The 25475-nt window shown below is 41.4% G+C and overlaps 2 protein-coding genes across 3 annotated transcripts in view; one reads left to right on the top strand and one right to left on the bottom strand.

Annotated features, from left to right (window-relative positions):
* Positions 1-22103, bottom strand: part of LOC135233291 (ADP-ribosylation factor-like protein 15) — a 96308-nt gene extending 74205 nt beyond the window's left edge. The window contains exon 1 of one of the 2 annotated variants that reach the window (XM_064296682.1): positions 21785-22103. In XM_064296682.1, coding sequence (XP_064152752.1) covers positions 21785-21886 — 102 coding nt within the window. In that variant the 5' untranslated portion in view covers positions 21887-22103. Of the gene's footprint in view, positions 1-15687; positions 16071-21784 lie in introns of those variants that run through there. The other variant, XM_064296683.1, reaches the window with a different exon arrangement.
* Positions 22104-22230: 127 nt separating this feature from the next.
* On the top strand, positions 22231-25388 carry hspb3 (heat shock protein, alpha-crystallin-related, b3). Its single transcript, XM_064296684.1, has 2 exons — positions 22231-22525; positions 24701-25388. The coding sequence occupies exon 2, from the start codon at positions 24739-24741 to the stop codon at positions 25189-25191; it is 453 nt and encodes a 150-aa protein (XP_064152754.1). The 5' UTR covers positions 22231-22525; positions 24701-24738; the 3' UTR covers positions 25192-25388.
* The last annotated feature ends 87 nt before the right edge of the window (positions 25389-25475 follow it).

The following is a 25475-nucleotide window of genomic DNA, read 5'->3' as shown; positions in this document are numbered from 1 at the left end:
TGTACAATTCCACAAAAAAAAAAACCGGGTCCATTTCCTGTCCTCTCCCCCCTTTTGGGGGTACCAGGGGGCGGGGGGCATAATGGAGACTATTGTGGGCTCCATCCCTCTCTTGCTTTGGCATCAAAGGGCGGCAGTGGTTCTCTCCGGCTGCCGCTGAATGTATGACCGAGGCACCTCCGGCGGTGGGCTGGGCCACTTTGCGTCTCTGCGCCAGTTACTTAAGCAAAAATGCATGACAAAGAACAAAAAACCTCCCCCCGTCTGTGCAACGATCATGTCCCCGTCCCCCCTCCGCCCGCCACCAGCCTCGCCCCCGTCGGCGCGGGCCCCGTCCGCAGCCCTGGGGTGGCGGGTGACAGGAGCGGGGAGCCGAGCGCGGCGCGGCGCTCCCCCGGTGTTGTTTACCCACCGCGTTTGTTTTTGGAGCCCTTCTGTTTGTTATTCTGTGTCCCCCCCCCCCCCCCCCCCCCCCCCCCAGTTCTGCTGGGGCCGACGTTCAAGGAACAACAACGTCTAAACACTTATGTAATTGCGAATTCGGAACAGATTGAGGGCTCCGACGGCCAAGCCCACCCATCTTAAGCAGGAACACCCCCCCCCCCCACCCCCTCCCCCAATCTGCCTCCGCTACAATGTCATTCATGTCAAAATGAGCTCCTTCTGAACGTGCAGATTTACACTGCAGAGTAAAATTCTTAAGAATTAGCCTGATGATGCACATGCTTGTTTGTGTCGGGGCCTCCGGGTGAAATTCCCATGCCCGGGACAAAACCTGTTCTGTGTGTATCATTCAATAACACTTACGACCAGTTTACAGACCCCTGGGCCCCTTCCCCCCCCCCCCCCCTTCTCCAGGGTCTGGGACAATGTGCCCAGTTGCCCACCTCTCCGATGGCGACCCTGGCTAATGCATCACCAAAGCTCTTTGAGACTTTATAAATATAAAGAGAGAGAAAATTTAAATGGAAAAAGTCTTAGGAACTTACATGAGAGGTCTTAGAAGAACCGCTGGACACCATTCCAGCAGGAGTTTATTTCCTTTATTACTTGAAAGTTGAATGACTTTCAAACACCCAGAAGGGTAGTGGGTGGATACAGTCAGTAATCGCTACTTCGCATTAATACAGCAGAAGGTCATTTTCCTCAGGTGCGTTTGTACTTCATATAAAGTTGAAGTTTCCCAATGCATCAGAGTAGAAAAATGCTTAAACATTTACCCTGCTGTGCGAGCATGAACCAAAACAACAACATCACTAAAAGACCGATCAGCAGCATGCTTCAATTACCAGCTTTGAAGCTGGGTACCTGTACAGTTTCCAAGGAAGAACGCAACAAGTTGAGCGCTTATGCAGAAATGTGTACGGTACACGGTTATACGTCATATCAAACAGGGTAAACAACAACAAACTTCTCTTTTTTCAAAACAGTAGTACCCAGTGTGTGTCCAGGCTAAATGCATTAAACTGAAATGTATTTTAAAAGGAACATACTGAGGAAGGGAAAGCACTGCAACCGTTTGGGTGACGGCAATTCACGTTAGTCCTGCTGTTTTTAATGGTGTAACACTGCCACTTGCTGGACGCAATCAAACATCACAACACATTTTCTCCCCGATCCGTATGGCCAGTATTGGTATTTTACTATTTACAGGATAAGAATCCGATCTCTGATTTGAATTCACTCTCACACCCTGCAAGATTGTGTAAGAACTGCAAGATTGTGTAAGAAGCAGCCAGTCTGTACTGAAACTGGAGTAGATAATCTGTTGAAAAGGCTACAGTACATGAAAAATGCTGTACATTTCTGGACGTGTTGGCAGGCTTAGGATTTGGAGTGGCATGGAATGATATCGATATAATTCTGCATGCCTCCGTGAAATCTTGACTAGCACAGCAAAGTGTCTAAGCTGAACTCAACATATAAACAGTTAAACCATGAACTGATGTAGATTTATTTTTTAAAAGACTTGAACACATTCCACATAGTGAGACAGAAATGTGTCGAACAGGCCCGGCCATAGTCCAAATAGGAAATGAAAAAGCGACCCCAAGTACTTGCCGGGAATGGGGAACCGAAAACAGAAGGGAGACGGGCCAAAGCCGAGGAGAAGAAGCGGAGAGGGGCGCAGGGAAACAGATGGGCAGCTTATGTTACCGTGAGGTTTCACAAGGGGGTTTTCAGGGTCAAACTCAAACGGACACATGCGCTCACTCAGACGCAGGAAGGGACTGTCACGGTTTTGGCAAAACAAACTTCTCAGTAACACATAAGTTACACATAACCACTTTATTTTTTCATTTTATTTTATTTTTTGTTTTAACAGGGGTGTTTTGTTATATCTCAAGTCAAAAGTGAGAAACAGACTTTTATGGAGGACTTCATCAATTCGGAGATGACTCATAATGATGACTTCATTTGTGGGAGGACCCACACGGGTGACTGGTAAATATTTTTGATGCATGCTCATCTTACAAATCTTGAAAAATCTGGCAGCAGCTGTTAGTGGTAACAACTTGAATTAGTCAGTGTGCTAATTTGAAAACTAATGCTTTAAATTCCTTGACCATCTATTACATATTTTTAATGGCATGCTCAATGGTACTAACCCTCTGATGAGCAATAGCCACCTCTAAACAGCCTTTACTAATAATTGCACTGACTTCAGTTCCCAAGTGGTTTAAATTTCCCATCTCTCTGATTTCACAACCGTATTTTCCCCTGGATTTCTCCTTAATATGTTATCCAATATTACAACCTCCTACACCTGTTTGAACATTAACATTTTACCCGTAAGCGTTCCTTTGGCCAAGAAATTATATCAATGACTTTCTTCAATGACACACACCATTCACACATATAATATTTCACCAGAAAGTTAACTATGCGGAAATGTTTCTCTGACTGTATATACGCCTTGCTTTTCGGATCAAACTAAAATAACCTTGGACAGTCAAGCCAATTTTTGATTTTGAAAATCCAGAATACCGTTCTGTACGGCAAATTATCCAAAGATCTTGGCAACCATAGAATTCTATCATTAACGTTATAATAATAGAAGCACAAACTCATTCTTCAGTCACAGCCAAACAGCCTACAGTTCAATCACAGTGGTGTTTGTACCAACAAGAGCAAATCAAGATAAAATCAATGCCACCACACCATGTTTCTGATGTATATATTTACAATATCAAGCATTAAAATATTGTTATCTTGATATATCTTGATCACATATTTCCTTTCAATACATTTTTGGTATATACCATGCCCATGACCGTAATCACTCACACACAGGATATACAGTTACGTACTCAACTGTACGTAACAGACTACAAGAACGTTCACAGGCCGCTGGTGTTCCTTATGCAGAGGGGGGGGGCAACACAGGCTATTCCTGGCTTTAAAAATATCCTCCTACTCAGACTGGAGGATATCCCTGTTTGTTAGATTGCTTCCCTTCCCGACCAGGTCAGAGCACACAAAATGTGCTAAAGAAAGGCTAATTTTACCTCACAGCGATCTGGGTTTCTGATAAATATGTCTCTCACGGTCCTGACGGTGTTGCTACCAATAACTGCCATAGTTTACCGATAATGATGCAAATGTCCAATTCAGCCACTCCAAACTGGAATAATCTGGAGTAAACAATGCTTCCTCTTGTTTTCCTGAACCACAAAAGAAATATTGGTAATTTTAATGATTTTGATATGTATTAGTAAATACATATGGTAAATATGTATTTAGTTTACATTTTTTAATTTTAGCATGTCACCTGGTATTTAATTTTCAGTTCCAGATTTAGAACAGACATAGACAGAGGTTTTTTATTCAGTCTTGTGAGGAAACAAAGGTAACATCTGGATTCACACTCCCGACTTGTTCAAAAGGTAAGGACAAAGGCTTAATGTCTCATCTGAAGGACGCCACCTTCTCCAGCACAGCACACTCTCTGTCAATGTGATGGATATCACCTGGATTCCTACCGGCCCACCAAAACCACTCTCAGCAATAACCTGGTTTTCCTAGGGTCTCTGAAATCCAAGTACTAATCAAGCCCAATCCTGCTAGGTTTCCATTGTTTCATAAGAGAAGCCTGCAGTGTTGTGTGTTAGCTAGCATGGGAAAATAGTGTGAAATTCCAAGTTGCCAACCATTGAATTCTACATGGAATGAGAAATGCAAAAATGCCCCAACATTTAGTTGGTATTTTCATCCACCTAAATAACGTTAATTGTTTTACTGCCGGAAAAGTAATGACCATTGCTGATAATTCGCAAATGAGATGTAGCCCTCTATCTTTACAATGGACACTCTTAAACAAGTGGACCACATGACTCAAAGACAGTGGTGCAGGGAGGGGCTATCCTTGGTAATGCACATATTCATAGTGTGCCCTCCACAAGCCCGGTCGCCAAGACGATACCCATCCCTGGCGCAGGCAGTGCACCCAGTTAATGGATGAGCAGGGAGAAGAATGGGAAACAGATGTGTTGTGATTGACGGCATATGGCAGGAATTTCAATGAGAAATGACAAATGAGGATGAGGGCAATGAAAGACAGGCAGTGGATTACACAGACATAATAACTCCCCGGAGAAAGAGGATTGGTTGCCTAAACCAAGTGCCTCTGAATCAATATAAACAGGACGGGAAGCCTCTGATTGACTCCACCTACACTCTAATCCACTGTGAATGCCTGCATAGAATGAAACATTCATTTGAGTGATTCATTGTGCGGGGTATTTGGTTGTGCCAGGACGGGTGACTTACCCTGTGAAAGATTCAATGGAACTAACACTGAGGTGTGAGATTCATGCTCTTATTCTGCAAAGGCAATCATAATGACCCTTTTCACATTTACAAATTAAGGAATGATATCCTACAATATGCTATAAAAGGCAGATGTGTGAAATTATTTTGTAATTAGCATGGGATTCCTTCATGTCTCTTGTCTCTCCTTTATGAACAGCTGAAACAAATCCTCATGGGAGACTAGAAGGAAACTCCCAAAAAACAAACTTAGATCACATAGACTGCAGTACATCATTCATTAGCAAGGTCAGCAGTTTACTAGAGTCACTGCCAGGAAAAACAATGACCCTGATCAGGGAGACTCCAGGGAAAGTGCTTTGCTAAACCAATGGTGGTGAGTTAACTATTCAGAATCTTCTAAACTCAGACACTCTAAACTCAAGACTGGCAGTTTACCATCTCAATGTGCTACAACATAGCAACAGTGGACACTGCTGTGAGTATTCTTAGGAACCCTGCTTGTTCTTTCTTGGTAATGCTGTGAATTTGAGTGGATAGCAACAGTGCTACAAACCAACAGCTGGCAGCTGAGCTGACTCTACTGATTTCATCCTTATTTCAGGGTTTCTTTTTCAGGTCACTGGATGTTTAGGCGCATGCTGTCGTGAATAGTGCTGGAAGTATTGCTTCCGTCGCTAGTGTTTAGGAACCGTATGCTAGAAAGGCACTGGTGGCCTCAGCTGGATTGTTGTGTAATCCTTTGGAGTCAGCCCAGAATTAATGAAAACAATCAGCTTATGCTCCACAATGTGGCTTGAATTCATTATAGAGGCATAAACTCAGTCTAGTAGCAATGAAAATATTGTCAGATTTAGCACATTTGTGACAGCATCCAACAGAAAACTGTCCATTCGGGAACACTGAGATACTAAAATTTGTCTAGACACCTCAGATATTTGGGAAACTGACAAAGAGCGAAGAACCCTGAAAGTTCAGGAGTGTTTACAGGGTTTTTCCTGCACACAGAAATCTTTGGTGTGCACCAAAGCAAAATTTGCAAGCAACAAATAAAGAAAGAAAACCAGAAAAAAAGGGAAAATGGGAAATGGTTCAATGCGAGCAATGTGGGATGACCCTCCATGTGACCAAACGCGCTAGCTCAATGATGGGGAGCACCAAAAACCCATTTCATGCCAGGCGAAAGCCCAGTTTAGACAACTGGCCCATGATTTCTAACAACACGCTGGGGTGGGTTTACCGCATCACGTGTCTGTGTGTCAAAAATGGCCATTGCTGATCCATTCCTTCAACAGACCTCAGGGAATAACACAGCACAGTAATGAGGCATTCATAACTCAAGACATGGGGGTCCCAAATTTACTATACCTGTGATCTTATCTTCACTACTCTACTACTCTAAGAGGTAACCTTGTGCATTAGTGTATCTGTCAGTAAGGGCAGATACCAGTGCAACTGATACTACTGATCCTATTGGGTCAGGGCAGCTGGGTGAAATGCAGAGGCCCAGGACAAAATATAATTAGGCTATATTATTCCTGGGAATGGGACAATAATATTTCCCACAAGTTCACAGGCCATTGCCCCACCAACATCCCCCCTCCTCCCGGCCCGAGACAAGGGCCCTGCTTTCGATGACAGTGGCTCCACCCCTAAGCTTACTGAACAGCACACAACACGGCAGTAATCTGATTACAGATCAACGGCCCCGCCTCTCAGCCACCACTACAGGAAGGCCGTGATTGGGCAGGACGTACGTATGATGGTACGCACGGCGCGGCTGGCGACAGGAAATGAGGACACCCACGCACAACCTGACCCCTCCCTGCTGCGACACTAAGGAGTAAACAACCGCCGCACATGTACACAACCGTGCTCCACATTTTACAGTCCGTGTCGGAACGCATAGCGCGAATCCAACGGCTGATCATACTTTTACAGCATAATACGCACACACACACACACACACACAGTATATATACATACATTTTAGGCCTTGATGCCATACCAAGATCATTTAAATTAATATTTTAATGTTATACATTCACTTTGCAGACATTCTTAGCCAGAGGGGTTACATGGGTGACCTAGAGCAACTGTTGATTGTGGTATTTCCTTTTTGAAGGAGCACTTGGGGATTTGGCAGATCGCACATTATTAGAGTTTATTAACCTGAGGATAAATAGAGTAAGAGCAGCCACTGCTAATCTGACCACAATGACTGAGTTCTCGGCAGAAGAGTTACTCTTTACGGTAAAGTAATTGCATGTGTCTTCCCTCTTTCATGCAACGCACTGACACAAAAGCCTCAAATAACAGTACTCTGATTCTTTATCACAGATAAATGTTTTTAGGCATGCAGGATACAGAAACAAATCCATTACCTAACTATTTGTACATTCCATTTATGATATAAAGCAAAAATGTGTCTTGGGATTCAAATGACAAATTAAGATTAAGTTAAACAGTGTATGTTCAGCCATCTCTGGCCCCATTGCTCATATTAATCAGGTAAATGCACTTATATTTCTCCTGTATCGTGAGTGGTTCTGGATTAGAGTGTCTGCTAAATTAATGTACATTAACTTAAATGTGTGGTGTGCATCCATAATCCAAACAAGCTGTTGATCATGTGGCCCACCGGTCTGTCTGCATTTCATCTCCATTTCCATCATAAATGAGAGACCTTGCATTGCAGAAATGCCCTCCGACAATTTGTGAAGGGGTCCACTAACACACGGCCAAATTCCTAATGTTAAATCAGCTCTAACAATGTTGAATGAACTCCAACAGACTTTATGCGTGTCTGATTGGAACAATATGTACTCAGAAGTACACGCTCAAGAGTTGATTTTGCACTGAATGTTCGGCTGTGCGTGTGTGCCCTCTGAAAAGCCTGCGGTAAATTCTTTTCGATCTACGGCACTAACTGGAAGCCCCACGGTTCTGCCTTCTTGATGAGGCTGCCCTGGTCTGAGAGAGACATTCGGACATTACATACATCATATCCATCTATCCCAGACTGCAGAAGGGCTAAGTGGGGAGTATCAGGGTAATAAGGGTTCAGTAAATGGAATCTTACAGGTTCAAATCACTCTCCTCCCCGTTAACAACTTCTCATCTCCTCTAGAGGGGGCAAAGAGACATATGCGAAGCAAAGGACGAGAATGAATTGTGTGTGTTGTGTGGTTACTAAAACCAGTGAGCAGTTCCTTTATGTAGTTTTCAAAATAATCTAAAAGAATATGCTGGATCATTAAAACATCCTGTACATGGGCTACTATTAATTTGCGTGGCTGTTCAAAATGTGATCCAAGTTCCAGAAAAACCCAACGGCAAGATGAAAGCACCTCACCAAAAGTTCACAAATACACACTTTACTTATCGGAAGCTGTGTCTTGCTTTGTGGGACTGATCTTGGACTCCCATACAAGCAGGAAAAAGACAGTTGTTTTGAATGACCCTTCTTCTAGGGCTGCTAAGGTTCAGGCCATGGGAAAATCTGCAAGCAAGCAGGGCATTTGCAAAATGTGGGGTAGTATGATGGAGGCAGCGTCCATTATGTCATTCAGTGGAAGTAAAGCGCAACATACAGGCTGTACCTCAGCACCCAGGTCCACTACATCTTTCAGCCATTCAAGAGGAGGTCATCTGTGTGTAGACCACACTGGCTCCAGAATGTTCCATGACACACTGGACAACTTTGGCCAACATCAGTTCTGGGTATGACAGTAATAATAGTTTCCACAAACTTGTGCAAACGAAAATGTAAAAGAAAAGGAGCTGAAGTCCTGTTCAAGATTTCCCCACCCGATCTAGAATGATTCTGTACTTGCACACGGCTGTGTTAAGTATTATTTTACACTTGTTTCATGATCACAGTATATGTATAATGCCATTCAAGGAAATCTTAATTTTAAATGCATCCCAGTGCTTTGGGCAGTGCTGAATGCCACTTACTGTAAACACATGCCCTTTAACTTAGTAACAAAGGCATGCAGTCGGACGATTTCCTGTATTTTATTAAACTGGTCGCTGTTAATGTTCACACACAAGGAACACCCAGCAAAGATATGCAGAGGGGCCGTTCCAGTCTAACAGATGAATAACACTGAAAAGCTCTACAAGTGGAAAACTGTAAACTCATATTTAACAGCCATTTTTAATGTCACATCACTTTAACCCTTGAAGGTGTAAAATCACACATGTGGTTAGAATGTATAACCACCCAAGAATGAATAACATTGGAATGCTGATGTAACAATCACTAATGGCAACTGAAAGCAATGTTATAAAACACTGACTTCCAAAAAAAACCTACTCTTCAAAGGGTTAAACAGGCATAATTAAGTTAAGCTTGGAAATAAAGTACAATAAAGCAACGATATAGTTGGATTAGTATTCCAAAACAGTGCCTTCCAGAAGATTCCACCTAAAGTGCTCTGGACACCCACAAAGCGCTGCTTGGCAGAGTGAAGCGGCTCCTCGCCATGGCTCGCAGTTCAGTGAAAAGGAGATATTTTTCCAGTGGCCCCAGCTTTTGAGCTGCTTTGCATCTCTCCTGGCGCCGGCTCGTTCGCCAAGGCACGTTCCGTACACCGCGCGTGTGAGGGCAGGCGCCATGTGCTGCGCTCAGCAGATCGCAGCTGTCACATTCTACCTGGTCCCCTGGAATTACCCAGCATGCACTGCAGCTCAAGAGTTAGTGAGACAGAAGCCATGTCCACACGAACAGGAACCGCAAACTACTCAGAATCCACTGGACTCTTAAATAGGTTTGTACACCATCAAGTAAAAAATAATAGTTATTCACATTTGGGGGGGGATAATTTTGTAATTTTGTAAATTTTTGGGAGCATTAAAAAAAATCATATTTTAAGTGGCATCATAATTTAATTTAATTGTTGTGGATTCCTATATTTAGGCAATTATAAAATAGCACAAAATAGTACAGCCCACTAAACATTCCAAATCGTCCTTACGTATTAATTTCAAACACAATTTGAGGCATTGTGTACACAAACACTTGCAAGCATCGGATTTAAAGGGTCGAACAAGTGAATGTTGAAGGCTCATAAGTGTAAACAAAAGGATAAGATAACATTTCCTACCAGGTCCAGGTCATGTTTAGGTGACTTTAGACCAGGTGAAAGAAAGACACACAGACTAGGTTGGGCATGCAGTCTTGAACTCAAGACAGCCTCTAGCCCAACCGCCCATACTTCAATATTTACGATGCATTAAATACATTTAGCATTTTGAAGGCAATGTTTGTTTGTTTTTCACATTCTCATTTCTAAAGGTCTGAAAAAGCAAAATGAGAAATCTAATTTCACAAGCCAAACAAAATTACACTGTATCAAGCAAGACAGAGAGATATTGTCGAGAGAGGCAGAGAATGAGATCATTTCAGCCGACAATCAAATACTGTTTGCGATCGCAGTGATCATCTAATAATAAATATGAAGGGCCATCCACTGGGCTATCCTATTCTCAAGGGTAGTACAGCTGAATTTAAAGCAGGGCTCTACCCGCCACTGAATATATACTATAACACAACTCATGTCCTCTGCATCTGACACCATGAAAAATCAAGGAAGCCAATACGAGAGGCTAATTTGACAGACAGACCATTTCCGCAAATGTCAGAGAGGAGAGGAGGAGGCGGAGCCTGCTGTGAGCACAGTGAGAGGCGTCACCTGTCTGTCAGGCAGTGGGACAGACAACTAACTCTCAGCCACAGGGACCATGGCCATAGAAGGAATGAGAAAGCTCCGTGGAGAACAATGACAAACAGCATCTTCCATTGTACAGCCATGTGCTGTAAAAAAAAAAAAAGTAAACTGTATAGTAAAATACTACCATCTGGGTTGACAGAACTTTACCGTATAATACCGTATGAATAATTATAACAATATGTTAAGCATTCAGTAGCAGGCTGTATATCTAAAAAATGTTAAATGCATAATATAATTTGTTATGTCAGCTGTTTACAGTTTTGTACGTTTGCTGTTTTACAGATTTTTTTAAAATTCACAGACATTTTTTAGTGTACCTCTGCTATCTTTTCTGCCAGCTCAATGCAGTAGCACAACAAACACAGTGTTCCATCTCTCAGTTAAACATGCTTAAAGCAGCTTTAAATATAATTAGAACAGTCACGCCATTTCATGTGCAAAGCCTGAATTTCTTCTATCTGCACAGATGTGATTTCCACAGGACCAAATGCAGCGGGTCAACAATTCCTTGGTCTAATACTTCCTATTCTAATCACACTGATGGCTAACGCTAATAAGCTGAACATCAACACAGAATAGCATTCAACAATATTTCAACTTTGCCTTTCAACACAAGTTTTTATGTAGATAATGACCAACATTTTTTGACCAACAACTTAACAACAGACTGCAGATTTGAAACATGCATAAGTCATAAGAACATTTTAAAAAATTACTGTTACAGTGTTAACATAAAATACACATCCTGAGGCACTGAATGAGATATTACTGCGAGGCTCTTCAATACAGATAAGTGTCAGCCAAAAAAAAAAAAGATACGACATCCGAGCAAAGCTTCTGGCCAGGAAATTGATGGAAACCCTGGGCAGCAATGTTACACCCCATTGATTCTACAATTAAGTGACCTCCTCAAGTCTAATGGTAGAGAACACAATGTCCTCACATCAACAGTCAAGATGTGTAACACCAAGCAGCAGCCAAAATGCAGAGAACTTAAAGAACCGTCCTGGTGCCCTCACGCTTGTTGCTTCCAGCATTAAGAACAAAAAACAGACCATATAACCCTATGTAATAATTACATACATAACATATCAGTGTTGTCATATATGAGCCATCTCACACGCAAGCTTCAAACCTACTGTACCTACCCAAAACCTGTGAAGCTCACCCTTAAGTCCAAACATATCCACACCTGACGGCATTGCTTTGGTGTGAAGCCGTAATGTAACTTTGGACTGGGGAGTGGGGGACTGGTTTACACTCTGACCTCCCTTTGCCTTTTCCAGGAAGTGCCATTCTTGCTGAAAACATAAAGGAGGGTGTGGATGTTCCCTATCCGATGTAAACACTGCAGTCATTACAGGCGGCACTGAAAAAACACCCTGAGAAATGTGGTGGCTTTCCTGTATTCCATGTAAAAGAGCGCCCAGAATTATTGAGTTTTCCAATGAAATGATCGAAGACAACTCTAGTTACTCTGTGATAATAATCACGCATAACTGATCAGTTTAATGCGATATGAATGAATGATATTTAGATTTACAACACTATAGAAAACTGAAGACCCATTACATTATTGGGAAGAAACAGAAATGAAAGAGCCGGGATATGCCTTTAAAGAACTACACAAGATGGCCCGGAACAGTCAGGTGGCAGTCGTACATGGATGACCTATGCCCCACAGGACACAGCAAGGGTAAGTTCAGTTATGTACAGGCACAGATCAACATTCAAAATGTGAATAGAGGAGCTAGTTTTCATCTGTAATATATCTCAGCCATAAAAAAAAATAATTTCCACTTATCAGTAGCTTTCAACAAAGATATGCAGCTGAGTCTAAGTCATCGTGGTTCATAAACAGAATTATATTTGCCATGTAAAATTGGCTACTGAAATATCACACAGAGAGGCACAAGTAGGTGATAGCAGCCTGCTAAGTAATCATTGATTGACCTATAGATTTTATGAATGCCACTGTGCTGCAAAACATGTTCAGGGAGGGTGGCAAGCAGGATGTTTACCTCTGCAACAGAAGGATGCAGCCCTTGAAACAGCAGCCTGTGTGGCTCCCAGTTCAACAAACAAAGTAACGGGAGAGAAAAACAATATGAACTCTAAAATGGTGGAGCTACTCTACCATGTGCATTCAGTGGCTGATTGAATCTGACCAATCACAGTGTTTTGTGGTGAAGAAAAGGTTCTCGGTCATACAAGTCTGACTTGTCGTGTATAGAAACCCCACCTATATAGTGTCCATTAAGCCTCAGTCTCCCCTCTCCCACCACTCCCAATTAATACACCTGCTGTAAGGCATCCTCCACAGGAAGAAAACTCACATTATGGTAAATTACGAATTGATTCTCCTCTCAAAATGGCTTTCTTTCCAGCCATCTGCACTGAAAATGTGTATGTTACAGGGCCTTTTTAATGGTGCAATGCATCATGGGATTGCTGGGATAGTTTCCCTTTCTGAAAAGGATGTGGACTGTTCAGTGTCCAGGGGTATGATATCAGTTCAGTTCAGTATCCATGCATTCAGCTGAATGGAACTACACAAATGGAAATTAATCCCCATTAAAATCACAAATCCTGGATATGTCTCCCTGATAAAAGAGAAGATTTTGAAGCCAGAGGACCAGCAGTCCTGTAGTGCGGTTTTCCACTGTTTGTAAACAAAGGCCTCAGGCTCTTAAAATGTGGATCACAAAGAAAATCAAGCCATTTTGGAATGGCACCAAGTGACAGACATTCATAATTTATCATTGACTGCATTTAGAGTATTTTTTTCCAATGGAGGTTCCCTTTAATGATGGGTTCTTGGGTGTTCAAAAGACAAGGACAGATGCCTTGCCCTCGCAGGACCTGTTCAGCGACAGAGACACTGCCTGAATTAGGTCTGTTTCCTTTCCATTCTGTCAACCATCATATTAACTGCCGTAAAAAGGTATCTAGGAAAGATTAACACCGTTTATTACATTGTAAATCAGATTAAATCCTGGGTTGTGCCAAGTCTTGCTCTGCTGGTTGCCAAACAGTAGCCTCAGTTAGGCCATTCCCTGCTGTTGTCCTGTTCTAAATATGACATCAATGATAAAAAGGTTTTTCCTTTCACGGGGGAACCTTATTTCATACCCTTATTAGACAGGGCATCGTTTTTGAGAAGAAAAGCCACTCCTCTAAAAAAATGCCTCTGTTCAGATATGATGTACATAAGCACAAACACCATGGTTAAGAATGCTGCTATGTGAATGTCTTCATTAATTCCCTTTACCTTTTACAATCACTATCCATCCATCCATTGACTATACCCGCTGATTCCTAGCGAGGGTCGTGGAGAGCTGGAGCCCATCCCAGTGTGCTTTGGACAAGAAGCAGGAATACACCCTGGACAGGGCACCAATCTATCACAGTCTAACCATTCACTCACACACACATACCTATGGGCAATTTAGAGTCTCGAATTAGCCTGCCTGAATGTCTTTGGACTGTGGGAGGAAACCCAATAACTAAAAAACATCAAATTTAATTGAGCTTTGCAAGACAATTTGTGGACACAATATACTAGAACCAGGCGGTGATTGCTGTAGAAAGCCATATTTTGATGGGTTAAAAAAATTAACGCACAAGCATGCAAATGGTACTTTTCTCTTGCAGGCCATGAATCCTACTTTAATTTGTATACTAAGGGTGTGACACTATATTCTGTGTAATGCACAGAGGGTGACTATCAGAGTAAAACACTTCTTCATTTTTGCTTTTGTCCCTTAAAATAAAAACAAGTTCCTGTCAGGACTGTGGGAAAGGAAAAAGTGTACCCACAGAACCTAAAGTTAAATTCTTTTCCTATTCTGTTGCTGTGATTTTTTTCCACCTGCATTTGAATTAAACGGAGTAAAGTAACTTAAGGCAACAACAGGCTGATGTTGTTTCTGTCTTAAGTTACATTTTAAATGTAATGACAAACTGATGCAACGGTTCAGACCTCCTTGAGTCATATGAGAACCGTGTGTTTAATGCAACACCGCTCCTGTCTAAAGTATCCAGCAGTATCCTACCGCTTAAGAATCTTACTAACCCTTATTAAAACATGCTGTCAGCCAACAGTGTCAACAGACAAATATTTGGCTTGCTGCAAAAGGTATCATGAAATGCACTAAATAAGCTCAACATTACTGTTTTTGATATACCTATATTGTTTAAATGGTGTTATACTGTTACCATGGTAAGGATAAAGCATTCGAACACACACCTATACACAAACTGCAGGCTGCCTATAGCATAAGGACAGTAATCGTGTCACCGATACTGTGTAGCTACTGTCAAATACACCTGCCAGCAGATTAAATGTTACTCCACCACCAGAAACCTAAACCTGAACCTGAAAACAAATACAGACTAGCCTTCAGAGGCGACATTGTACATTGATGTAGTTTCACAGCAGCAAAAAAAAAAACTGGGAATGAGTCGTTCTAAATGATTCCACCCTTTGTGCATTTCCAGTAGTCTGGCTAATAGATACTGACAGCATCTGACATAATCCTTTTTTTCAAACATAAAAAATGAAAAAATGAAGGTAAACTCCCCCCATCCCAGGTCCCCCCCCCCCCCCCAACTCTCCCAAACTCTCGTGGATATTTATCTCAGATTAAAGAAATCAGCTTTATTTATCCAATTGCAACCAGTCTCCCACACAGAAAAATGTTCAGTGTTAAATGAACCCGAACGGAGTACTGAGTAGTAACTTCAAGGTCTCCACACAAAAAATAAAAAGAAAATAATAATAATATTTGGTGCTTTGGTTCAAACATTTTAAAGTAATATTATTCCACATTATTCTGAAGCATAAATACAATTGTCAGCAAACCAAAGGAAAATAAACTAACAGACAATACCTTTAATAATATAGCCATCGCAACAGTCATTACACTGACAAATTTCCATTTTTAAGGATGTTTTCGGTGCAGGCTCCGAGATTCAAGCTACGGTAGTGATGTACCCAGCACAGTTCCACCTTAATAACATGTAAACATTTGCACTAGGTGAAGGAAGCCCGCTCCATTCACGCAAAGCGGATGCTATAGCAAAACTGTTATGCAATTTAAATGTATCTGTCATATGGTATCTAAATCACAATGACACATCCACCAGCTTTTTGGTATGCTAGCCGTTTCACACTTACCGTATAGAAGCCAATCCTACAGAGGGCTAGAGAGAGCTGCAAGCATTCGGCCATCGTCCTCGGCGAGAGTGTTACCCCCGACAACAAACAAGCCAGCCAAAGTAATCGAATGAGACAAGGAAAGGAAGTGGGAAGTGCGGATGGAAAAACGCACTCTAGCAGAGGGGAGACCCGGCGCGGCACGAGACGCACAGCAGCCCTACTCCAACTTCAGATAGGCGGCGGGGACAAGGAGAGAGAAATCTGTTCCCCGTTCATTGAGAGAGAGAGAGACAAAAACACTAGAGAGAACATCAAGTAGCAGAGCTTTCAGATTAGCGCCGGGATATCTCCATGGAGCTTATGGGATCAGTGACAGTCACGTTCCAAAATAAAACTGAATTGGATTAGACTCCAACACGATTGAACGGTACATGAAAACACTGCCGAGCACACGATAGAAAATAAAAGGCAAGTTCTCCAACTGATAGCTGCAATTTGCTGTCGGTGTACAGTAGATTCTGCAGGTAGAGGATTTGCAATGGCGAAACGGTTGCATAAAACCATCAACAATATGATTGATCCTCAACAATATGAATGAGAATTCGTTCACATATCCATTTATCATCTCTGTTTTCCATTATCCGGGCTGTCAGTTGCTAAATTGAGGGAACCAAACGAAAAAGAGCCATTTGTACTTCTATGGGTAATAACGATAGATATAGCCAGCACCCTGTCCCCACACAACGTTTTAATTTATGGAAGAGTTTTTTGCATCCCTTAATAAGGTAGGCCCATCACCACAATACTTTATCAACTATTAACAATAAGCTCAAATTTATATTTACCTTTTATATAGAGTAGTTGCTATAAAATAAAAACAGATTCAAGTGCTGCACACAGAAGTTTATCAAGGTTTTCAGTCAGGCTATAGTTTCTATGGTTGCACTTGACTGTATTAACAGAAAAAGAAATTACCTCATCTAAAGTACTCAGTGATATTTAAGTGTTTCTGAAGATACTAATTTTCTTAGAAGTTACAGGTTGAAGTAAACCTCCTGCACACTCTTTTCCAAAAAAAAACAAAAAACAAAAAAAAAATACCCATAACAGATCACACAGAGTTTTAATTCTGGTGAAAGATATTATCCACAATATAAATGCCACATTCACTCAAAATCCACAAAAGGCTCACAGTTGTTGCAGTAAAATGTAAATCTGGGTACTAATTCAATTTTTATCTTCAATGTACTAATTTATCAGAATTTATCTAATTTGAATTGTATACAAATACACAAATCTCTTAACTACAGGTGTCTGAAAAGGAATGGGCAATACTTTTAGGTTTACTTCCTTCAAGGTCAACTCAGGTGGCACTTAAACCTTATCACTACAGGACAGGACACATTCTCTGCCAGTAAACTACCATGGTGGGGGTGGGGGGTTTGGGGGGAGGACTTCCTTTCACCTCCCGCCAACACCATAAACTGTCTCACCTCAGAGGTGCAGGTGACAACCCTCAGGTATCATCATGTAAGAAAGTCTTGTCTATGACTTCATTCCTAGAACTCCACCCCTGCCATTTCTGTCAGGTGAAGAAAGTTTGCTAAGCCATGCAAACCTGTTAAGTGAATTTCCACCCAATCCATTTCCATACTTCCTGCTTTGTATAAGCTGTCGCGAGCCAGGCAGCCTTAAAGCTGGGATTACTGCTGGCTTCTTGTTAAAGAAAATCTGAACACAAAACAAGTGTTGTTTAGAACTGGTTTAGTCAAATCATTAGTTCATAAGTAACATTATAAGATGGACATGATCTATACAACTTGGTTTCATACATTTTAATTAGTGCTGTATAATGTCATTCATAAGCATCTCAGAATGAAGATGGAGAATTCAGTTCAAGAAAAGGAAAAAGTTCAAGCCCTCTTGGAGCAAGAGTGTTTGACACTTTAAGATTGAATCTCTGTTTCTCTACTGCATGGGGAATTCCAGTCCCAGTTATGTAGTCTATATAATAGGCAACTTATTTTATGAGAAATTATCTAGTTTTGTATGGTTGGCCAAGCATTTTCCATGTTCACCTGAGTACTGTGGATATAGTAGGAGAACTGACTGTCTCACATTCTATTCCAAGCAACTTGTGTTTCGTCCTGTTCGGCATAGTCTACCAATGATGCCTTTCCTGTTGGCTTTTCAAGTTTCAAAGCAAGAAACGTTGCCACAAGGGATGTCGTGCAGAATCAAAGCCACCATCCCAGATCAGCCAGGAAAACCACGGGCTTCCAGCCATTCTTCAGCTGGGCACAATAACAGACACCATTTCTGCTGACAGATACTGACAGCCTACCACTGCACACACTTACCAGCCTAACAGCCAGACAACTGACCACAAGTTTAAAATTCAAACCTCATCCCATCCCAGTAAGTCTAGAATGGATGTTGTAAAAAAAAAAAACTTCAAAAAACAGCAAACCAATCAAGCTTTGAAATTCTGAGAAAATATGTACACTATACCAAGGAAGAAGGGCCTCCAATATCTTGTTTGTCACAGGTAGTTCTAAATTCATTAGGCTGACATGCAATTGTTGGTTTCTTTCATTTATGCCAAGCATTTATGTAACCATTTGTTATTTACTTATGAGACACATAAAATTGAGAAGATCATAAAATAAATGGAATATGTAACTTTGCACTCTCAGGTATTCTTCTTGTGCGGAACACAACTGTGAGCGAGAAATCTTATTAACGCTGATATTACTCTCTCCCAGTGCAAGGCCAATGTCACATCTCTGAACACTTTCAGAGAATAAACCCAGTATGAGTCTTAATTAAAGCAAGTCATAACCTTCACACCTTTTAAATTATTCACACGTGTCAGTTTCCTCCATGTAATATGAATACTTACTGATTTCTTCCCAAAGTTCCCTGGCTGAAAACGTAAATATAGCCTAATTACACTACGTTTTAGCAAGCAATCTCATCCAGAGAAACTTACGTAAATGCCATTCCTTGCATACAGTCCATTTACACACATGGACATTAGACAACGCATCTTAAGCTGAAGGTAGAACAGCAGTGCCCCAGCCGGGAATCAAACATACAACCTTCAAGTTACAAACCCTTAGCCGTCACACTAAACTTCCATCTGCAGTTTGTTTTAGATAATGCCATTAAGTAGCCTACTTCTTCTAAATTGGAACTGTGTGCTGAAACATCCCTGTTTATCACTGAACTTCTTAAAAGGACCTCATTATCTTGGATGGTTAGTAAAACTAAAACAAACAAATACACCAGAACTTCTTGTGTGCAGGTTAAGTTGCCACTGTACAGTAAAACTAACACAAATATGTACAGCACCTAAAATTATAGATACACTGCAGTAGTGTGTCTGCAGAGCAAAACGTTCATGTCAGTAGCAGCTTGTGATACTTGTTACATACATTCAGCAACCCGTTACAGCTGGATCTACCACTGAAGCAATAGGCACCTTTCCCCAAATAGCATAACTAAGAGCATTTAAACATGCAATTTATAAACATGTGGTCCTTAGTCCAAAGCTGGAATGCACAGATAAATGATGCCATAATTTTCCAATGTTTAAAATGTGCTGTCAGGTGCTGTTTCACTGCTAGACATTATACAGTCTAGTCGAGGAGCCTCAACAGAATGTTATACAATTGATGCATGCTTCACATACTTGTGAATTTCTCATACAGCATCCTGCCTTTTCATTGGCTGATGCACACGGAATAACTCCTTGAACTGTGCAACCTCGCAGTCTCTGCAAAAAAGTCTGTTTCAGATTAGGGTCCACTACACCCTCTGTACCACGCTGTGTACTAAATATTTTGAAACGCCTCGCCATGGCAACTGCTAGCACGAAATGCCTACAAACCGAAGAGCACTCGTTTTAATGGTATGTCGGACACCTCTGTTCAAACGGTTTAAAACGAAACACGTTGTGCAATTGTGCCCGCTTCAGGTCTACTGTGGGCAGAGAATTAGCGTTAACAAAATCAATGGAGTAAGAGGTCTTGTTCGTTTCTTTCACAGAGAAAAATATTGATTGTTGCCAAGGGAGCAGATCCAAGGAAACAGGCCGTTCTGTGCTGCAGGGCCACGGTTTGACGCAGAGAAGCAGAACGCACCTCTGATTGAGTGACTGACCTTTCAATAAAAGACCAGCGCTCGGCTTCAGTAGGCCTCCACGTTGCCGATGCACTTTTCGCACGCGAGCAGAAAGTGTAGTTTCAAAGCCTTGCATCGCGTGTGACCGAGGCCACTTAAAAATTGATAGAATCGATATTTCCTTTAACTTGAGTTCCTCTTTAGTTACAATTTAGCAAAGGGGAACATTCCGAGCATTTCAGTTCAATATCCAAAGCAAGACTTCCACGTGCTCAACAATTTTCAGTGCTAAAATACTGAGTCAGAATCTGGATATTTCCTGCAGTTCAGCCAAAAGAAAAGTTCAAATTAAATTGTTCAAAAAATATTGCAGAACAGCAATAATTAATTTCCATGAGCACAGTCACAGTTATTTAAACAAGGAGTCAGGTCCACCGTGGGATAGACCTATGTTAGAAAGAAAAAAACATCAAGTCGCTAAAAAGCCCTCATGGAATTTGGCTTTATAACCCAGGAATTTATAACCCAGCGAGCAAGCTCATTCTCTCACACCACAGGCAATGACATGATTGAGTCACTGGCTCCCTACAACAGTCATTCAAACAAACATATCGCAAGCTCTGATTTACGCCAAAAAAGAAACACCCTGTGAAAACCCCATTATATATGATGACAGTCTCCTTAATGTAAAACCAGAGATGGTTCATCATGTTTTCCCTTGTGCTCAAGGGTACTGCAATGCAGCTTGCAATTGGGCTTTTCATATTGGAGCAAGAATAAGTTTTGGTGATAGTAACATCCGAATTATTGAGTTATTGGGCCTCATTCACAAAACGTACAACTTGCATAAATCCCAAAGTAGGCTACATCAAGTACAATAATGGGCTATTCCAATGCCTTTCTTGAGTTGGCCTTCAGTAAGCCCTGCTCTAGCACTGCCATTTCAGACTATGTATCTATTCTGTCACAGATCAACAGACATTAAGTATGGACATAAAACCACTTCACACAAATAAGCACTGCAATAGAGTATTTTCCAAAAGACCATCATCAAAATTCTGCAACAAATAATCTCCAATGGACTGTTATCTGAAGTTTAGGCCATGAGTGCTTGGTTATTTCAAGATTAAATTATATTAATTTTTAGACTAATCAAAGCTACTTCCTGTCCTTGACAGTGGGAACATTATAGTAATAACACGTTAATTATAACTGTTTTTTACGTGTTTATAGTAATAAAACATGTAGCCTAATAATAATAACAATGATTATGATAATAATAAATATCATTATAACTGTTAGTAGTAGTTAGTAGTAGTAGTAGTAGTAGTACACAGTAAAATGACCATTATCTCATCTGTAACAGAGTACATACGAGTCCAATTGAGACCATACGTACTCTGCAGGAGTTCATTTACCCTAACTAAATATTTTACTGTTAGTAATAGTAGCAGTCATATATTTGTCGTTCCGTTACAGTAGCGCTGCGTGCAGTTGCAGAAGCGAAGTATCCCCAGCAAATGAAAGCAAACCCCATTCTTTATTCTTATGTACCATGCAGCTGATGCACATTAATTTGGCTCCTGAAGAACCTTGTAAAAACAGGCTAGATTGTAGCATGCAGCATCATGACACTGTGCATGCGTCGTGTGTAACACGGGGCACTTACTAGCTAGTAAATGTTCACCTCAGCAGTAAATTCAAGCTAGCTGACTCTAGCTTCTTAGCCAAAGTGACATTAAATCAACTGACAATTAGTTTGTCAATATTGCAAGATAACAGAAGTCTACAATGGTTAGCTATAACAGAATGCTAACGTAGCTGTCATATTTAAATTGGGATGGCATATGCCATCCTCCAAGTTACGCCTTAGAGGGACATGTAAAGACCTACAAGAAGAGCATGGCTATTGCTACATGTACCAATGTATACCTACGCTAGCAAAAAGATTAAAATATAAACTGCAAAAATATACAGATTCATTCCATACCATATAATCCATGTATTGGGGTAGCCAATGTCCGTGTTCTTCCAAAGAAAAAAAATATTTACGGTAAAGTTGGCTTTTGCTTTTAAATGTAGCATATAACATGCTCAAAACAATGCAGCCAGATGTGACATGGTACTTTGCGTTGCATTCCCCGTCTCTCTATTGTAGACTACAAAACAGAATAAAGCTTGCCAGCTAAGTTCACTCAGATGCTTGCTTGGCACATAAGAATTTCCAAAATGCTTTGTAGCGCCGGGGAGTCTGCACGCTTGATTTGCCATTTCACATTTCCTTGACCCTGCCTGTTCACCAGTCTTTTAATTCTGCACACTCCACTTTCCACCGGCACCCTACTTCTACCACTTAAAACATCTGTGCTTTATTGGTGACCATAGTAACAAGCTATTAGTCTCAATGCAAACGTTAAGTTCATCAAACCAATGAACTGCTGATCAGACATACTATTTCCATTCTGCAAAGGAAAAACCTCTCGCAGAGTGAGGCGCGGATACGCCCCTGCCATGTGATAACGGTATTGGCAAGATAACGACGTTGAGTGAACCTAGTAAAGAGCCGAATGAACAAGCTTGCATTCATCTAAATGTCATGTTGTAGTTGTAAATTATCAGCGGTGAAGTCGACGTCTTACTTCATGTTCTTCGGTGAAGTGAAACTGCCCTGACACCTGTTGCTTGTGAAAATCTGGCAGCCGAAAACAGAAATGTGGGCTGGCAAAACCAGGTAGGCCTACACCCTGCAGACCTTTTTCTTTCTGTCTAGGTGCATGAAACACCATGATCATTCTAAAAACTTGTAAATTCCAAACAATATATGGGGTAATCCACTGATATAAGATTGCCTGATTTATTTGATCTAAAATTGATTAGCCAAGTTATAACAAATAAAGTGCCAGAACATAAAATGTACAATTTGATAGATGCTTGATATACAGCCTGGTATGGCTATCACGTGCAAGGAACCCTGGAGCTGGCATTAAATTATGGCATATATTAAGGTTTGTAGCCAGCTAGGGAGCACACTTAAATCACACGCTGTATCTCCAGAAGTCCCACTATGACACTTGCCATACTCCCCTGTATAATCAACACACTGGCACACAGCACAGCATCAATTTTTTATTTCCTTCCTGAATGTTTCCTTTTGTGGTTTGTATTTGGATAGGATGTTACGCAGATCCCCTTTATAGAGAATAATATTTATTCATAATTACTCATGTATAGTATTAATGTTACACAGATTTCTGTACATTATGATCCAGGTCAACTGTGCCCAATCATTGGCAATGTGTTAATTAATGTGACTTAGTTCTGTTCAATTAATGATGCTGGCACAGGGAGTGGAGCCTGTCTCTTCCTGCTTTTTCTGTCAGTAGCTCATAGAGAAACATGGATCCTGGCAGCATTGTTTTGAACAGAATAAAACATGCAGGTCCAGTTATTTATGATCTTCTTTCTAGATCCCTGTGCGCAGCGTAATGCAGAAAGAATTCAATCGTCCATTAACCCAACAGTTTAAATGTGTTAAATGTTTAAATCGGGTCTTTGCGACATTGGTTGAGTGTCAGCCGTCAGGGAAAATGTGCTGTACGTGTGAGGTCAGCTCGTCCTGAGCGCAGTTCTACTGTTGTCTGTGTTCCGTTTTCCGGTACCCTGTTATGTGACCTTTCTACTGCATTTCAACCTCAAGATATGTTTGAATTGGTTAATCCACTACTAAGCCCTGCACTGCTCTCAGGTTAACCACTGACAAGGATTTCCTCATTCAGAAAGATTGCTTCATGTGGAGACGGATAGTGTTTTTTGCGCAGTTAATTGCATTAGCTTCTCTGTAGTCACATAGCAGAGCTCTGCAAGTGGCATCAATTATTAAAATATGCCATTACAATAGCTTCCATTCTGGAAATATGTAATGGAAAATATACTGTGTTGCAAATGTAAATTACGTTTTATTAAATTACCACAAGATGGCAACATTGGCCAATAATTAATAACCTACTCAAATTTCTCACTTTCCAAATGCACTACACTCACATAATGCTGGTTTTGTCTGACTTATTTTCATTGTCTTACTTTTTTCAAGAGATTTGATATGGAGCCCAAAATATGGAAATTCCATAATTTTAGTCAAAATATTGGCGGTATTCATGAAATATGGCATTACTTAATTGTGCAATAATGTTCATATTTATTATAATTATTTTTTATACTTAAAATAATTCTGTATGGTGGTTTGATCTTTAATTTCAGGCTACAGTTTACCTAGGTAAATCAAGACTCAATACCAGAAACATTTTGTGAATTCATGGTGAGGCCTATGAACTCATGAAGTTCTATAGGTGAGGTGGGGGTCAGCATACACCATAAGTTAGCAATCCTGCTGAACGTGTTTGTTTCTTGTAGAGTTTGGATTTAGATAACACTGTTAACAATATCACTGGAAAAAGAACTATGACCGGGGAATACCTCCCAGCCGGCCCGAGTTTCATTCACAGACGCAAAAGGATCATGTGACAGAGTTCCAAGATGAACTCGCCACACCTCTGGCCTAGTAAACGTGCCTTTTATTTGCTTGGCTTTCTGACCCCAAGGGCATTTCCTTCAGATTCTTCGACAAAGCGGTTTATATCCCAAATGTAATCGCATTTTTGGTGAGTTAATATGCATAAGGATATTAATTTTGGGGCAGTAACTGTAAGAGTACCCAGGGACTCCCCGCACATAGTCTGCATGTCATGGTCTGAGCTCACACTTGCCAGGTCTAAAAAAGGATCCCCCCCCCCTCCCCCAACCCAACACACGCACACACATACACACGCACACACATGCCCTGGAAAAGAAACACTATCACAGGCTGACCTGTTTATAGACCTCGCTGATTTCATCGAGCTCTTTCCAGCGTCACGCCAGCAGAGACTCGGAAGCCTGACCAGGACAATGGCGGGAGTGACCATCACACACTGGGTGAAGTGCCCAGTGCGCTACCAGTCCCATTTCGAAGAGGGGCGCCTGGACGACTGCGCGGAGGACCACCGGCTGTTCGCTCTCCCCGGCTCCGCTAACCTGTGGGCGAGCGCTGAAACCGGAGAACCAGCGGCGGCGGCGTCTCAGAGTGACGGGCAGGGGAAGCGGACGGAGCCTGTCTTCCAGGTGCTGCTGGACGTCACCCAGTTCCGGCCCGAGGACATTTTAATCCAAGTGTTTGAGGGCTGGTTGCTGGTCAAGGCCCAGCACCCGTCCAGGATGGACGAGCATGGGTTTGTGTCACGGAGCTTCACTCGAAAGTACAAGCTACCGGAGAAGATCCAGGCAGGGGGTTTGAGGGCCATGCTGTGTCATGATGGGATATTAGTGGTGGAGGCTAATGAGCACATCCCTGGAGACCAGTAAACAGCAGCGGATTAAACTCCTTCATCAAGAACCAACAATAATGAATAGCAGGAAACCGGATAACAGATTCTGCGTGTGTAGTGCTTGCTGTACTTTTTTTGTCTTCATTGATTTATGGTAAAAACTTTTGTGTATGGCACCGAATCATGTTGTAATTAAATTTGAATGTTTTGACAGAAGTGATTTATTGAATACAAGGATGTCCACATTAATTTCATGCTTTACAGTTTTTTTAAAAAGTATATCACACCCAAAATATGAAATAAAAGTGCAATAAAGTTATG

The sequence above is a fragment of the Anguilla rostrata genome, chromosome 10 (assembly GCF_018555375.3).
Source record: "Anguilla rostrata isolate EN2019 chromosome 10, ASM1855537v3, whole genome shotgun sequence".
In the NCBI taxonomy this organism is placed as follows: Eukaryota; Metazoa; Chordata; class Actinopteri; order Anguilliformes; family Anguillidae; genus Anguilla; species Anguilla rostrata.
Note: the sequence above shows the minus strand (reverse complement) of the source record. Positions and strands in the feature narration are given on the sequence as shown.

Excerpts from the sequence above, each read along its gene's own strand:
- hspb3 (XM_064296684.1), top strand. The coding sequence starts at position 24,739 with ATGGCGGGAGTGACCATCACACACTGGGTGAAGTGCCCAGTGCGCTAC.